Below are 16,519 nucleotides of genomic sequence, written 5' to 3' on the forward strand. Positions count from 1 at the left end.
ATGCAATTTACACTTGAAAGGGGTAATTCTATAATTTTAACACAAATTGGATTGTAAATAGGATTTTGACCTGTAGCGTTCACCTTTTATTATCCCCCAAAAATTCATTTTTGAAGGTAAATTATAGGGGTAAAGTACTAATAACCCCCTGTAGTTTCATTTATTGTCATAAAACCCTCATAATGTTTCAAAATATCCACTTCACCTTTCTATGGTTTCATGTAAACTGGAAATTTAATGGAATGGTCTATGTAACGTTATTAGTTGAAATACCAATAGTGCTCTTACTTAAATGATAAATCAAATCTTGACTTAGCACCTTCTACAAAATCATAAGGGGATTACATAGATAATTGTAAAAATCACAGGAGGTAAAATGGATATTTATGCAAATTATAGGGGAATTAAGTGGTAATTATGATTTAATCAGATGCACCTTTAGAGTGCGCGTGGTCTAATTGCTCGTAGCTGATTATGTATTCCGTCCATTTTTCACTTACATTATAACGGAATTATGTGGCTATTTTTAAATCTTAGGGGAGTCAGTTTGGTATTATGCAAAACCATAGAAAGGTTATACGTAATATGTACAAAATTATATGGATTAATTTTGTGTGCATTGAACAATGTATCATTAGCACCCTAATACGTATATAAGAAAACGAAATTTAAATTTAAATACTATACATTCAAAAGTACTAATTTATACGCTGTCAATGTATACAAGGTTAATCCAAATCATGCTGCCACAGCGCACATAGTTTGTTTCTACAGCAACTTTTGTTTAATTTTTACGAGATTATCAGTTTTTAAGTCTGAATTGCATGTGGACTTAGAAATTGACATTTTATGCAAACCTCGTTGTAGAAACAAAATTTGGACTGTTGGATGAAGCCATTGACGCAGCCATTTCTGTAACTCTTGTAATGGCTTTACCTTGGAAAGGATGATGGAAAATGGGCAGGGCTAATGGTAATGGGGTTGGGATTCTACTGCATGCATTCGATTGGAGGAAGATGATTGAACATTGCAAACAAGAGCTACGCGTGGAACGTGACTAAGAGCGCTGATCAAAAGGCCAATCCGAAGTGAGCCTCGCTTTGATAACCAATGCCAGTTTAGCATTTTAAGAATATTACAGGCAATTTTCTCTTACAATCAAGAAATAGATTCAACGTACCCAGTTATAACGGATTGGTAAAATTAAATGTGCTATTGACAGTGCTAGAGAAATCAGAAATGTTAACAAGGTCATTGCAGTATTGTAGTAGATCAAACTGAATTACCTTTCTTAACATACATATAAATGCAATTCTTGAATAGTACAATTCGGTTAGTGCCTCAGAGGATGTAAAACAAAGAGAGAATATTGCAGGTTCAACTTCGCATTCTTCTTGTAATACCCCTAACTAATGTTCTTTTCTTTTTTTTTTTGTTTTGTCAATAAGCGCTTCGCACTTGATCTACCTATCTGGATACATTAAAAAGTCATCCTAAAATTCTGTTATTTTATTACCATTTTTTAGAGATGGAATTCAATCTGTCTTGACGTTGCTTTCTACCATAAGTTGCCTGCTAAAAAAAAGGTGGTTTCTACCCCCCAAAAAAAAAAAAATTTGGTGAAGCTACTTGATGAGTCAAGAACTAATTCTAGAGGGTGTATTAAACAGCCCAAGAAGGGTATTACAGGGATGAGTTGGTTGATCAATATATCATTGCGACGGATGTACAATCAGAAAATGTCCACTGGGCCTTATACCTGACGAGTTAGCTGTTGCAAGCATTGCCAAGGGGCCAATCTTAAACACCAGCAAATGCAGAAAGTGGAAAGGATCAGCATTAAACACCAACAAATGCAGAAAGTGAATTTACTTAAGTTTTATTGCAGTTCCAAAAACACCCTCCTTTGATTGCTATTTTTAAGAGTTTTGTTAAAAATGTATTGTAATGATTTGATGTATGTAAAATAAAAATGTGATTGAAAAATATGTTCACAACAAATATTGCGATTTTTCTGCGAAAACTCGCAATTCAAAGGCTTTTATTAGAAGCACGCTTGATTTTCAATGGTGGCTCTACTGTAGAGAAACTTCATTGAAACCCAAAAGTTGGCCAAAACTGGAAGTCTTGAAAACCTTTTTGACAATAAAAAAAAGGGTCTTGAAAACCCAATAGTTAAATTGAACCCAAAAGTCTTAAGAACCCAAAATTTAGTTGTGAGTTCTCTCAAGCCCAACTCTTGAGTCGCATAGTCGTCGCTGGAATTCGAGTCAACTCGGGTTGGGAGAGAGTGGTGGACCTTACTAGCAATTGTTTATTTCCAAAGGACTAGGAGGCATAAACCATACTACGCGGGGTGGGAAAAATAGATGGAGATGCCCAGTCCAGTAAAATGATTTGTACTGAATCCAAAATGGATCCATTAATGGTACAGATAAACCAAAATTAGAGCAAAATTTAATATAACGAAGGCACCCCTAAGCCAGTGGAGGTTAACTATCAAGGATGGCTGCATCCTTGATCAATAAAAGCCAAAGACTCCTAAGTATGTAATCATGTAAAAAATAGCAAGTGTTATTCTCAACAAAAAATCAGAATATTAGAGAATTTTGTCCAAATTGCCATTCACGTTTGCTATCTCAAGGCTAGGTTGCATTATGGTTTAGTTACAAGATCCATCAATTTTCCAATGATGCAGCTACCTAAACTTATAAACATCATCCAGAGTTAGATTTTACTATCTTTTCATGCTCTCAAAATAGTGAAAACATTTATATTAATATAAATTTTGGACTATTAGTGTAGAAAGTAGACTCTATCCCAAATCTTCATGATTCATATGAGAACTAAAATATATCGAGAGTAGGAAAAATATGAGAACTCACATATATACTGAGAGCAGGGAAATCACGAAGGGACGGATACAAATTTCATCTAACAATAAAAAATCAGTAATCACCATGCTGTGGTGCACTTTCTTAGTTTACATAATCCGACTAAAGATAAATTCTGAAGCTAAAATAGCAGGAGTAAAATTTTCTATGCCTTTCCTCTTAAAGATAATAATAGCAAAAGAAATTCTAAGATGGGGAATAAATCAACGAGTCCTTGTTTCATGGAGTCTTCTACATTGCATACTTGGGAACTTCCTGTGAACAAAGAATGCACAAATACCGATCAGCTTTGGAATGAGTACCAATTTTGTCAACTATTTACACACGAGGAGTATGCTCTCACACCCTCCAAAATCACAAAAATAAAGTGCCATTGGTATAGATACAAGGCAAAAAAATGGAATTACAATATACAATAGCATGACAACCAATAACGGCCTTTGCAGGGGCTAGCTACTATCTTTGTGATCATTTGTGAAGGAATGAGGCAGGGCAAACCTCTTCACCATCAATGCCATATACTTTCCCAGGTGCTCCACCAGTGTCAGCTTTGTTTCACTGGATTCCCTTGTGTGGTCTCCTAAGAAAACTCCCATGTGCGTAGTTCCCTGTCTGAGTTTGGGGATCAGTAATGCAAGCTGTCATGATTTTTAAAAACTGAAATGCCATGCGGTGATGCGGCATGGCATTTTAAGACACACTGCGGCCAATTCTTTGAACCAAATCAGCTCCACAATTAACATCCATTTACATCTATTTTTATATCTGCTTGACTTCCATTCGCAAATCAATACATTGCAGTTGAATTAATAGATCAATACAAAGATTGTGTGATGAGCATTTCAAGTTGTGTTTCAAGTAATCCATCACATGCGTCTCAATTGAGAGCTCAGACTGGAGTGCTGGACCTTTCAGAGTTTGCCTTGTAGCCACCTCTGTATCATGTCCAATGCTGCTTTTGGCTGATCCATAGGAACCAAGTGGCCAGCATTGTGTACTCTGAGAAAGATCAATGGTCCATACTTTTTTTGTAATCCTGCCTCCAAACCGTCTCCTGTAAATGGAACAGTAGGAGCTGCTAAGTAATTATCCTGTCCTGACCATTTCATAGCCTCAACCCATCTAAGAGGTAGAGTAAACAACCTCGAATTAAAGAGAGACAAAAGCAAAAGTAAAAAAACTTCTTTAGCATTTGCGCACCACTTCTTTAGCCTTCATAAAGCAATGACTAAATCCAACAGGTTCGTTCTCATGAAACCTACTCCCAAGTCTGAATCCTAGCAAACCAAAAGCCCGAACATTAATATTCAATAAATCATCCAAATAGACTTCACTTATACTTGTGCATAAACCTTAAAATAGAGTTGGGCATTTTAAGAATTCAGGAGGATATACCTCAGATCTGTATTCTGCATCTTGTTGTAATTATTCCAGTAGGGCAATGTTAGAGCAGCATCCCTTACAGCTTCTCTTATCTGAATATATGGAAAGGGAAAAAATATCAATTATATATTTTTTAATAACTAATGGACGACTTACAATTGAGGATAAAGTGGCACATTAGTCAGATGGACAGTTTAAAAGAAGGAAACGAATATAAGACATGCAGACAAAAAGAACCAGTCAAGAATATATAGAGCAATTACTCTTTTTCTCCTTGGATTTTTTCTAGATGGAGAACAATTCTTACTCTGTTACATCTCGACATAAATTGAGTGTCTTCTCTCTCATATTCCAATTTTCATCTTGTCATCACCCTTTGCTTGCATCTACTCTGGCAAAGGCAATGCAAGATCAGGGAAATCAGGTTGTTGTTGTTGAGAAAGATGGGCAGCTATAAATTTGGCAACCATATCAAGAACTTAATCTTGAAAACACCAAGAACAAGTGCTTATAAACAAACACAATGGAAAACAAAACAAAACAAAACAAAATAAAAAAGAAAGAACACAATATAAGCAAATAACAGAAATTTCGTTTCAACAAGGGGTCTGAAAGACTTTTTAGTAACTACTTTAAGTTTAAATAAAACTATTATTGTTTATATCTATATAAACTCATCCAAAATGGATTTGCTATTTCCACTTAAAACTACAAAGTGATTGTGTTACACTGTCTGGTATTCTCAAAAATTTCTAGCCCAAAAAAAAATCCATTCTTCCTCTTTTCACCCAAAATGCTAATGGTCATTTTCTGCCAAAATCAACAACCAAAACCAAAATGCAAACAGATTTTTTCATTGATATCAGATCAACTGCTAATGTAAACAGGTGCATGACATCTGTTCAAGATATATCTAATGCTTGACTTGTCCTAAACCAAGTTAACAAAGTAAAGAAACCTCCAAGTCAACAACGAAAAGGAACCTGTCAAAGATGCTTGCATCTGCAAGTGTTGACAACCATGTCTAGATGACCAATTAGTCCATTTAAAAACAGAAAAAGGAAAAGTATATCAGGAAACCAATGACAGTTCTCTATATATATATATATATATATATATATATATATTTGGGATAAGCTCAACAATTGAATAAATAAGACAACCTCCTCACACCATCCAAAGCTAGTAGTTGCCAAAAAAGCTATCAGAACTACTGGTGTAATGTGTGTCTATGTATATTTGTGCAAATGTGAGGGAAAGCATGCAATAACGAAAGAAGGGTATATTAATCAAAGAGAGGGTGGAGTATGGTTACGATTCTTTGATTGCAGTATAAAAGGTTACCATGAGCCCCAACTATTCTAGCCTCAGTCAAATAATAGAGGTTTGATAAGTGGGATGATTGACAAGCATCATGTAGCTAAAAATCACCCCCTTCAACTCCTAAGAAGCCAAAAGGTGGATCACGAGATTAATACATTCCTGGCACTATAAGCTTTGTACTTGCTGGGGTAGAATTTACTGAGAATCCCCAAATTGAAGCTGATGGTTTTCCACTACTAAAGTCATCTCCCAGTAATATTCCCTACATTTCCCTTTTACTTTTAGTTTCCAACAATACAATTTCCTTTGCACTGCAAAGAGAAGTAGAAAGCCCATAATGCATTAGCAAAGGCAAAAAATGAAAAAAAAAGAGCAAATTCCTAATGCAGCAGGACCAGTGACATACCTCTTGACACCCTGAATCCATCATTACTCTAATGGATCGAGTAACAAGATCTTTAGCTGCAATATGAAAGTATCTTTAGTTTTGCAGGCAAGTACAAGGTGCTGTTTCAAGTGATATTGAAGTAGTAGAATGAAAACACTGATTCACATGTGCAAACAATCACATCACTAAGCAACTTTTAAGCATATAATAGCAATGTGCTACACTATTTCTATCGTTGACTAAAAATGGTCAGGAGTAGGGAGTTGAGATATACTTGTGACAACTAAATGGAAGGCAAGATGCGACTAAATCAAGTTTAGTTCATCCCAAATTTAGGGACCTGCAAAAGGGGTTTGGCAGGAAAGGAATGGTAAGCAGAGCAATTACATTCTAAAACTTCGGTCTCTAAAAAAAAAAAAAAAGAGGTAAGGCAATTAGGTGCGTTGGCCTAACTACAAAGGGTTATTAATACATATTCTTTAGACATAGAAAACCAAAACGTAGTACATAATCCCACACTTCTCTCAAGAAGCAAATCTTTAACTGTAGTGGTTGGTATAAACGGCAACATAACAACTCTAGCCCAAAAAATACAGAGGAAAAGAGCAAGAAAGTACAACAGAGTTTTAATTTTTTGAGGCACACACCATAGTTTTTTTTCAGAACACAAGCTACACACCAAAGGATGGGTCCCAAAACAGAATAAATCTAGCCTGAGCAGTACATACACGTAACACTCCAGAGACCAAAACATCAGATGAGAAGAAGGGGGACAAAACGCATCAGATAGGAACAAAAGCCAAACCTTCCAAATGGACAACTGCGCATGGACAAACCCAAGCCCATACATATCCCCAGAGAGCATGGACAGAGCGATATTTTTTTTTTGTTTTCGAGGCAGATACCACAGAGTTCTTCAAGAACACATGCCAATAGCAAACCTTTGTAGACCAGATATTGGAACCACTAAACCACAAGGAAAGGACACGGTTCACAAACACAGAGCAAGTAGAAGGAAAGAAAGCTAAACGCACAACTCAGCAAGAGCAAGATCGTACCTCTCCCGAGAGTAAAACAGAAGGTCTTCAGAAGGAAAAAAAGGTCCTAGGCTGGCCAAGCAAAACAAAGGACGAAAACATCAACCTTAGGCTAAAACTTATAGAGAAAACTTACAATGAAGATTGCACCTCAGCGGACAGGAAGAAGAAAACTTACAGCGAAGGAGGAGGAGGAGAACCAAACGGATGACAGAGGATTTGGACTGCTGAGCATCAAATATCTCAACAGGCTCTTGTACCAGGGTTCAGAGCAGTTGGACAAGCAACAGAGCAACATAGAACAAGGAGGCTCACCGCTACCGAAGATCTTGGTCGTATAATTTTGGTGAGGAAAGTGGCGGAGAGGAGAAGCGGTGGAGAGGTATTCGTTGTTCTGTATATCTAACCCTAAAGTAAATGGACGCGGGGCTGGAGCGGTTGTCAGAACAACCGCTCCGGAAGGTGTAACACCATTTGTACATGGTGTAACATCATCTGTACAAGGTGTAACAATAGAACAACAGCGAGTAACACTAGAACAACATTTTTGTGGGTCCCACACGGCGTGAAAATCGAGTTACAAGATGTGATCTGAGCCGCACAAATTTTTGAAACCTCATCCAAGCCGTGAACTGCCTGGGACGGTTGTCTCTGACAACCGTCCAGGCCCCTCGTCCAAAGTAAATGGATAACATTGTCCAGAAGAAGGAGAGAGAGAATGCATTGGGAAGAAGGGACGCGGCAGACGACGCAGCAGGAGGCACATGGGATACTGCCAGAGGAGAAGATGAGAACCCGTAAGAAACTGTTGGCACGTTATCGCGCGATGCGCGTGCAGCATAATGTTCTCAACTCACATGCCGGGCACGTGAGAGGACGACGAAAATTCTGGCTGAATGGAGTTGCCATGTTATCTACTTATTATGTTGAAAAACCGTCTTTTTGCTTTTTCAGTTTTTAACTTTTTATTGATTGTCATTTTTATTGCTTTTTTCGCTTTTCCTCTTTTTCCTCTCAGCTCAGAGCAATATCCCAGCTGAGGTACGTAGTAGTTCAACCGTATTACTAGGGCTCTTCTGCAACAAATCAATGTTTGTTTTTCGACTCAGTTCAAAGGATATTCAATTAAATATACTGGATTCGTTGCCGGCAGCCATGGAGTTCTTTGTGTTGTTTGTGCGATTTTTGGATGATTGAGAATTCCCAGATGGAGGTCGTCGGTGCCGCCACCACTGAAGAAGAAGAGGAGATCAGGAGGAAAAAATACCCATCATTGCCTTCTAACTACGTCTCCCTGACCCAGCTCCAAGAGCGATGGCTTCAGCAGCAGCAGCAGCAAAACCAAGAACAGGAAAAGAAAGAGCATCAACAAGGGAAAACAACAACAACATCATCATCCCAGAATCAACAACGACCGGAAAAGCCGAAGAAGGAAGAGTTTGATGGACAGAGGAGCAAAAATGGAGAGCGAAGAATTGAGGGTAAAAGGGAGATTTATGTGCCTCGGAGGCGCGTATTAGGGGATGGAAATCGTCCGGGAGGAATTGGGGCCGAGGATAGGGAGTCGAAACGGGGAGCTTTTTTGAGGGTTGAAAGAGCTGATAGCAGAGTAATGGAGAACAGAATTAAGGGGAAGCAAAAGACGTACTACAACCGGGGTAAGTCCAAGATGAGGATGATGGCTGGGGCCCTAACTGGAAGAGAACACGAAAATATGAGAAATTCCGGCGGAGAAAATGGTCGATGGAAAGATGAGGGGTCTAATTGGGGAGAATTGCAGAGAAATGATACCACCGGGGATGATAGAAGGGCCGACGAAAACTTGGGTGTGCGCCCCCTAGAGGCAGTGGATGAGGAAAACAGGGGAAAACAAGTGAATGTCGTCAGTATAGGTGGCGAGAAATGCATTGATCACGAGGCGTTGGGGGGAGGAGTTTGCAGGAGAAATGGTGATGATGATTGCGGAATGGGAGGAAGTTTAAGTCGGTGTATGGTGGAAATGCCGCCGGAAAATGATGAGCATAAGGAGGAAGTTCCTGTACATTTGTTAACTGCTGATGATCAAGCTCCAGGAATCGCCCAAGCAGCAAATGTGAGTATGGTGGAGGTGCTGCCAGAAAATGTGGTACAGGAGGGTGTTTTAGTTGGTAATGGGAGCAAACACAGTCAAGGGAGGTTTAGAGGTCATTATCGGGGAAATTTCCATAATAATAGGAAAGAAGGAGTTTCTGAGGAGGGTAGTAAGGTACAATTGGGACAGGGAAAAGATAAGGAGGTAGAGGAGAAAGCTTTGAGTGGTAAAAGCGAATGGAATGGTGGCCAGATTCAGAGGGGGAGGACTAGAAGAGGGATTCAAGAAGGATGTGCATATAAGGAGAGGGTTTCAAATAATTTGAGGCCAAATATTAGAACAGACTTTAAGGCTTTGTCACTAAATGACAACAGAGAGGGAAACTTGACAGCAACCAAGTGGCTACGTGGTGGGCGGTCGGGGAGATGTAGAGAGTCAAGAGATGGTGGTCTTGTTTGGATGCCAAAAGGGGGAACCTCTGGAAAGCTATGCAGCTCAAATGGGACAACTCAGGTGATTTCCTGTTTGGGTTTTTCATGCTGGATTACTTGTGTTTTTCATCTTTTAAGTTTCGATTGCATGGCCTTGATGAGGATAGAGATTTGGGAGAAATTTAATTGAAATAATGGGCCACTAATCGTGCTAGAGATATTAGAAATTTTAACTTTAACAAGGTCTTTGCGGTATCTTATTGATGTGGTAGTAGTTCAAGCTGAATTTCATTCCTTTACACATGCATATAGTCTATAGATGCTATTGTTGGTTCATGTTACGAGTCAGTGAGTGCCTCAGGAGAAAGTAAAACAGAGGAGAACGTTGTCCTACATTCTTGTTTCAATATCCTATCTAATTTTCCGTTTTGACCATAAGCCTGTTCTTGCTTGATCTATTTATCTGGATACCTTACAAAGTTCATCTGGAAGTTCTGTTAGATTGTAACCGTGGTTGGAATTCACCATGGCTTGCCTTGTCTTTTTAGCATAAGTTATCTTGTTCCGAGTGATCCTGCAGTCATAAGTAATGTTTGCCTTTATTTTGGTGATCCGATAACTGCTTCAAATGCCATAGATACCCCACGAAATGTCAGCTTAGCACAGAGCTGGTGTATCCAGTTTAGCCTGACTTGTCTTATGTCTACCTCATTGCATCCCGGAAACAGGGCCTCTCACTTTGTTATGTTTCAATAAAGCGTAAGGTCTAGTGCTCATCTATGGGAGTTAATGGTCTTTTTGAACTGATATATATTTGGAATTCCATGCTAAAGAGTATTTTCTGTGGGGTCTGATTATACAAGGAATTTCCATGTTTTGCATCTCTGACTAACCACCTTCCTTGTAATCAGGTTCATCGATGAAGTCTGGAAGCAAAACCAATTAATACTCCAAGTTGCAAAACGGACTTTGGAGAGACCATTAAGAAGCTTTTATTGCAGTTACTCGACAACCAATTGACATATTGTATATTCTGGAGTGAAAAACATCGTGCGAAATTGATTCAGAAGACGTTATCTATTTTTAGCATCGCATGTTGATGCTTTGTATTTAGGCATCTTGTATAATATTGATTCAGGTTTGGACAGTAGATTGGCAATGTGAGGTGTCAAGTTTTCTCCTAATTTCATATGGCTAAGGGTTGATTCCAAGAGGTATTTAGACCATTGATTTCTTTTTATTCCTTTTGAAATACCATCGAATTAGCTTCAACACAAGCACAGTCGTATTATCCTTAGCAGAAGATGTGGATATAAACACAAGCGCAATTGTATTATCAAGGAACACTTGGCAAGATTATAAGGAGTGAAACAGGATGTGAGACAGGGTGTGGTACAGAAGATCCATTGCGAATTAAAACGGCAAGCTTGCGAATTAAAACGGCAAGCTTAGTATTCACTTATGTTGGGCTTATTGAGGTGGCAGTACTTGTCTAGGAGAAAATGGTACTTGAAAACAAAATGGCTAATTGGTGTTGCACTCGTACAATGCTATAATTAGTGTGTACTTCTAATCATTTATTAATGTTAATATCTACACCACTAATCCATAACAACTCAAATTATGAGCATCCAATTGTTAGCCCCTCCATTCCCATCCAAAATTACATATTCTTGACTTTGGATGCTAATTAACTTTCTATCTTAATCTGCTCATCTAGTCTTTCATTCTCATGAATGCTAATTGCAAATAATCATCACCTACAAAATGATTTCTGTCATGGTTTCATCGCAAGCCACAGTTGCTGCTCATAATTCACTTGAACAAAATGGCTCGTGTTTGTCCAAGATATTCATTCGTCTTTTGCAATGAAAATGTCAGAGGTCATAAATATTGTGAGTTGTTGTTTAAGCGGAAAAAATTGCAATTTAAACTCAGCAGGACTTCGGCAAGAGGATATTTCAACTTTGGAGAATTTTCCATTGAAAAAAGAAAGCTTTTTCTTGAAGTTTGTTGTTTCATATGTATGGCAGAGAAGGACTTATCAATAAAGCATTTCCATTGCTATTGAGTTAGCCGTGAAAATTTTTGCAGGGTCCTTGTTCCACTGGACCAACGAACCCGATAAAGGAAAACTGATATTGACCACAAATTAAAGGAATTATGCAGACTGCTAATCTTATTAACTAAGATTGAAGATGTGTCACATTCTCAATCCAAATAATTAGTACTAGGTTTTTCCCCGTTGACTGAGTCTACAAGATTTGAGATAAGATATCGTTGAGAATCCCATCGTTTGCTTCAGCGACATACTAACCGTCAACAACACTATCTGATTTATACCAGATTGATTATCAATATTTTATCTAAATCCAGATATGATAATATTTTTCAGAATTTAGGTACACAATCATGCATGCAAAGGATATCCAGTTATCACACCTATTGATCAGCACAACACTTGACCGATTAGCCTAGGAAATTCCTCCAAGAATCCTAATTACGTAATCTAATACAACCTAATATTTTGAATTGGTTTTGTTAACCACAAGTTTCATGATTTAATTATTATATTCATCGTGATATTATTATAGATACTGGTAAAAATAGTGATATTATTCTAGACACTGGTAAAAAATACGTGAGATATCCTATACCAGAATTAGTTTAACCCTCCCATCCATTTCTGGATATCCTAGACGAGAATTAGTTTAACCCTCCCATCCACTTGTATTTAAAGGAGCATCGTCTATGTCATCATAGATAGGTAGCCTGAGTTCATCTGATACAGTGAAAAAATGGAAAAGCTTTGCTTCATCATTCTTTCAATATTCACTCTATGCTCTGTTGCTCCTGTTGCTGCTACAGCTAGAATGTTATATGTCAATGATACGGGGATACCAGTAACCCAGGTATACAAGTATGCTTGTCATCCACAAAGATTTAAAGACCTTGGCTTGAATATCGAGCATTTCACCTACTGTGATAAATCACTTTCTTATGAAGTAAGGGCGAAAGACATCATAGATAGGTTGTCATTGGAGGAGAAAGTGGAGCAGCTTGGTAATAGAGCTTCTGGAGTCCCCCGAATTGGGCTACCGGCCTACGATTGGTGGTCCGAGGCATTGCATGGTGTCTCCGACGTTGGCACAAATACAACCTTCTTCAATGACAATATCCCTGGTGCAACGAGTTTCCCCACCCCGATTACCTTGGCTGCATCTTTCAACAAGTCGCTTTGGAAAGCTGTTGGCCAGGTGCATTTTGGTCTTGAATAAATCAATAGATAACTAATGAGTAATTGTATTTCACTATAAAAGCACAGTAATTCATTTTGCAGATTTTCTTTCTTTCGAAAATTTCATAAATATGGTCCTGAAATTTTACTTTTGACGTACTAAATTAAGTTGCATTACAGGCTGTCTCTACGGAAGCAAGAGCCATGAACAATTTTGGTCAGTCTGGGAAATCATTCTGGAGTCCAAATATCAATGTTGTGAGGGATCCTCGTTGGGGAAGAGCTTTGGAGACACCTGGGGAAGATCCTTTTGTGGTTGGGACATATGCCTCCAACTACGTGAGAGGATTGCAAGATGTTGAGGGCACTGAAAACACTACAGATTTGAATTCTAGACCCCTCAAAGTTGCATCGTGCTGTAAACACTACGCAGCATATGATGTTGACAATTGGTATGGAGTTGTACGTGAAACATTTGATGCAGAGGTAAATTGTAAACAACATAGAAATTTTGGACATCGATATGTACTCCATGTATATATACTTTATAGAACGTAACTAGTTGCTTATTGTTTGTTTGTTGATGTGTTATTTTGACTTGCAAGGTGAGAGAGCAGGATATGATTGAAACGTTTGTGAGGCCATTTGAAATGTGTGTTAAAGACGGCGATGTTTCTAGTGTTATGTGCTCTTACAATCGAATCAATGGCATTCCTGCTTGTGCAGATCACAGACTTCTACATGACACCATTAGAGGAGAGTGGGATCTTCATGGGTATTAATTCAACATCACAAACTTTGTGTTTCAGCCTTAACAAACATGATTTTGGTTTTTATGATATCTGCAATGACAATTATCAAGACTGACTACTGATTTTTCTCTTTATTTTTCAGGTATATTGTTTCCGATTGTGATTCTATCGATGTAATGGTCAACAGGCACCATTTTCTCAATGATGCGCCAGAGGACGCCATGGCTCAAGTTCTAAAAGCTGGTTGGTCTAGTGTTGCTTTACTTTTGTGCTCTTTTATTACCATTTACTCCATTATTCTACCTTCTTGTTTAATTATCCCATCTAATTATCCTTTCATCGCATTTTAGTTAAGATATAAATAAGGCAGAAACTACTACTAACTGAAAAATGGATTGACATACATAACTTAGTTCTCATGATTAAAAATGTAAAGAATGTAGGATGAGATCTAGATTGACATAGACATGTTTCATTAACATCCACAAAAGATTTTGTTTATTTTATTGCTCTTTTCTTGATACTTTGTAAATATGCCTAAAAATTGTATTAACATTGTGTACAGCTCCAATTTTGAAACGTTGTAATAGTGTTGTGTGAAGAATTGTAAGTCCTATGTAAGATTGTTCTATTCACATTTTTCAGTGCCATCTAATATTCTTGTTTTAATAATTTCAAGTCCCATTTTATTTTTTTGGCTTTTTTTGTGAGTAATTAACATTTTTCTTTCTGTTTTTGTTGTCATTTCAGGTTTGGATTTGGATTGTGGAGAATATTATACCAAGTATGGTGCCAATGCAGTAAACCAAGGAAAAGTTAGGGAAGCAGACATAGACAAAGTCTTGAAAAACCTCTACATCGTCCTTTTCAGGCTTGGACACTTTGATGGCAGTCCACAGTTTGAAAAGCTGGGCAAGGATGACATTTGCTCTCAAAGCCACATTGATTTAGCCATTGAAGCTGCCAGCGAAGGAGTGGTTCTACTCAAGAATGATAACAATACTTTGCCATTGGATGCTCAGAAAGTTAAAAAAGTTGCCGTGGTTGGGCCACACGCCAACGCCACTAAAGTTATGATTGGCAATTATGCTGGTAATTGTTGAAATACAAACAAAATCAAGCATTGTTATTTTTTTATTTTCTTAATTTGCATAGAGATTGATTTTTTTTTCCCTACAAATGCTTTCTTAATTTGCATAATTTTGTTGATTTGTGTTTGTGTGTAGGTATACCATGCAAATATACCACCCCACTGGATGCATTCAGACAAGCTTATGGGAATGATAATGTGTACTATGCACCAGGCTGTCCAGATGTTGCTTGTAGAGATTATAGTTTGGTTTTCCCAGCAGTCCAAGCATCTAAAAAAGCGGATGCTGTCATCATTGTTGCTGGAATAGATACCTCAGTTGAGGCTGAGAGCCTTGATAGGGAAAATCTTCTACTACCTGGTTATCAATATGAATTAATAGATCAAATTTCAAGGCAATCCACCACTCCTATTATTCTGGTAATCCTATCTGCCGGTGGTGTTGACATTTCTATCGCCAAAAATAATTCAAGAGTTAGTGCTATCCTTTGGGCTGGATATCCTGGAGAAAAGGGTGGCCAAGGCATTGCAGATGTTATACATGGGAAATACAATGCTGGTACGCCTGTTTTCTTTTTTCCTTCTAAAATGCTAATACTTTTTTTTGTTTATCATGATATGAAACATCATTAAGCCAAAAGTCGAATCTTATCTTACTAATACAATTTGCAATTTTTATTTGTAGCTGGAAGATTGCCCCTTACATGGTTTGAGAACGATTATGTCAACCAGATACCAATGACATCAATGCCATTGAGGCCAGTAAAGGAATTGAATTATCCGGGTAGAACCTACAAGTTTTACAGTGGCTCAACTGTGTATCCATTCGGGCATGGGCTGAGTTATACCACATTTAAGCATTCCGTGGTAACAACAACGAGATCATTGTCCATCAAGCTGAACAAGTTTCAATTTTGCCGTGACCTCAATTACACTGATGGTGCTAAAGCGCCTGCATGCCCCGGAGTTTTGATTGATGATATCAACTCTGACAATCTAAATATTGAGTTTGAGGTTAAGGTAGCAAATGTTGGGGAAAGGGATAGTAGTGAGTCCCTCTTGATCTATTGGGTTCCTCCGCAAGCCATTGTTGATGCTCCCATCAAACAGTTGGTTGCATTCGAGAAAGTTTTTGTACCTGCCGGAGAAAGCGTAAAGGCTAAATTCAACTTGAACGCCGGCAAGAATTTGGGACTGATAGATTACAAAGGTTATAATATTTTGGCTTCTGGAGAGCATACCATTGTGATTGGAGAGAACGATGCTTCATTCCCTCTTCACATCGAGATCGAAGAATATGTGTTCAACCAGGAGGATTAGGAGTTTAATTTTTTTTTTTTTTTTTGTTAGCAGCTTATTAGAGATGTTTAGGTAGCCATTGCTGTATTGCAATTATCTTTTAGTTAGGCTACTACTTTGGAATTGATTGCTTAGGGTGGTATTAATTGGTATTCCTTTTTCCATTGATATAAATAACATAGATGCTGATTCGTATTTGAGTTTATAAACTTTTGATATTCCAATTAATGTTCTAAAATTTTTGAACTTGTGACACAAAAAATTACCACACAAACTCCTGTAGTTGTACAATAACATATACTTACAAGCTCCGAGTTTAACCATGCATGAATGAAATCTTTGGTAGTTTTTTTGCCTGGCATAAATTGAGTTCTCAAGTACGTGCTGCAGCCATCGGGTTTTCAAATAAGTGTTTTAGCCCTTATAATCCCTCTATCTTTACCACCCTTCAAACACTAGTTATGAATTGATATGAGTGCAATAGTAATGAATTGATATGCATGCAGAATTCTCAATTCTCATGATTGAATAGTATGAAGATCGAGTTTATTGGATAAGTATCAATAGTTTGTAATTAAAAGAATTTATACCGTTGGCCTTGTTCCCTCCTGAG

At 37.9% G+C, this 16,519-nt stretch overlaps 2 protein-coding genes and 1 long non-coding RNA gene across 3 annotated transcripts; 2 read left to right on the forward strand and 1 right to left on the reverse strand.

Annotated features, from left to right (window-relative positions):
* Window positions 1–6,799: 6,799 nt before the first annotated feature.
* Window positions 6,800–7,539, reverse strand: LOC140016034 (uncharacterized). Its single transcript, XR_011822364.1, has 3 exons — window positions 7,204–7,539; window positions 7,047–7,097; window positions 6,800–6,954 (listed from the first exon to the last, which is right to left on the reverse strand). It is a non-coding gene; the product is annotated as an uncharacterized lncRNA (long non-coding RNA).
* Window positions 7,540–7,984: 445 nt separating this feature from the next.
* Window positions 7,985–10,711, forward strand: LOC113714830 (uncharacterized). The gene is made up of 2 exons (XM_027238932.2): window positions 7,985–9,609; window positions 10,439–10,711. The coding sequence occupies exons 1-2, from the start codon at window positions 8,215–8,217 to the stop codon at window positions 10,448–10,450; spliced, it is 1,407 nt and encodes a 468-aa protein (XP_027094733.1). The 5' UTR covers window positions 7,985–8,214; the 3' UTR covers window positions 10,451–10,711.
* A 1,592-nt stretch (window positions 10,712–12,303) lies between these two features.
* On the forward strand, window positions 12,304–16,101 carry LOC113715008 (probable beta-D-xylosidase 5). The gene is made up of 7 exons (XM_027239156.2): window positions 12,304–12,784; window positions 12,946–13,251; window positions 13,371–13,540; window positions 13,660–13,760; window positions 14,268–14,609; window positions 14,744–15,166; window positions 15,293–16,101. The coding sequence occupies exons 1-7, from the start codon at window positions 12,326–12,328 to the stop codon at window positions 15,925–15,927; spliced, it is 2,436 nt and encodes an 811-aa protein (XP_027094957.1). The 5' UTR covers window positions 12,304–12,325; the 3' UTR covers window positions 15,928–16,101.
* Window positions 16,102–16,519: the final 418 nt, after the last annotated feature.

This window comes from Coffea arabica, chromosome 10c (assembly GCF_036785885.1).
Source record: "Coffea arabica cultivar ET-39 chromosome 10c, Coffea Arabica ET-39 HiFi, whole genome shotgun sequence".
Lineage (NCBI taxonomy): Eukaryota > Viridiplantae > Streptophyta > Magnoliopsida > Gentianales > Rubiaceae > Coffea > Coffea arabica.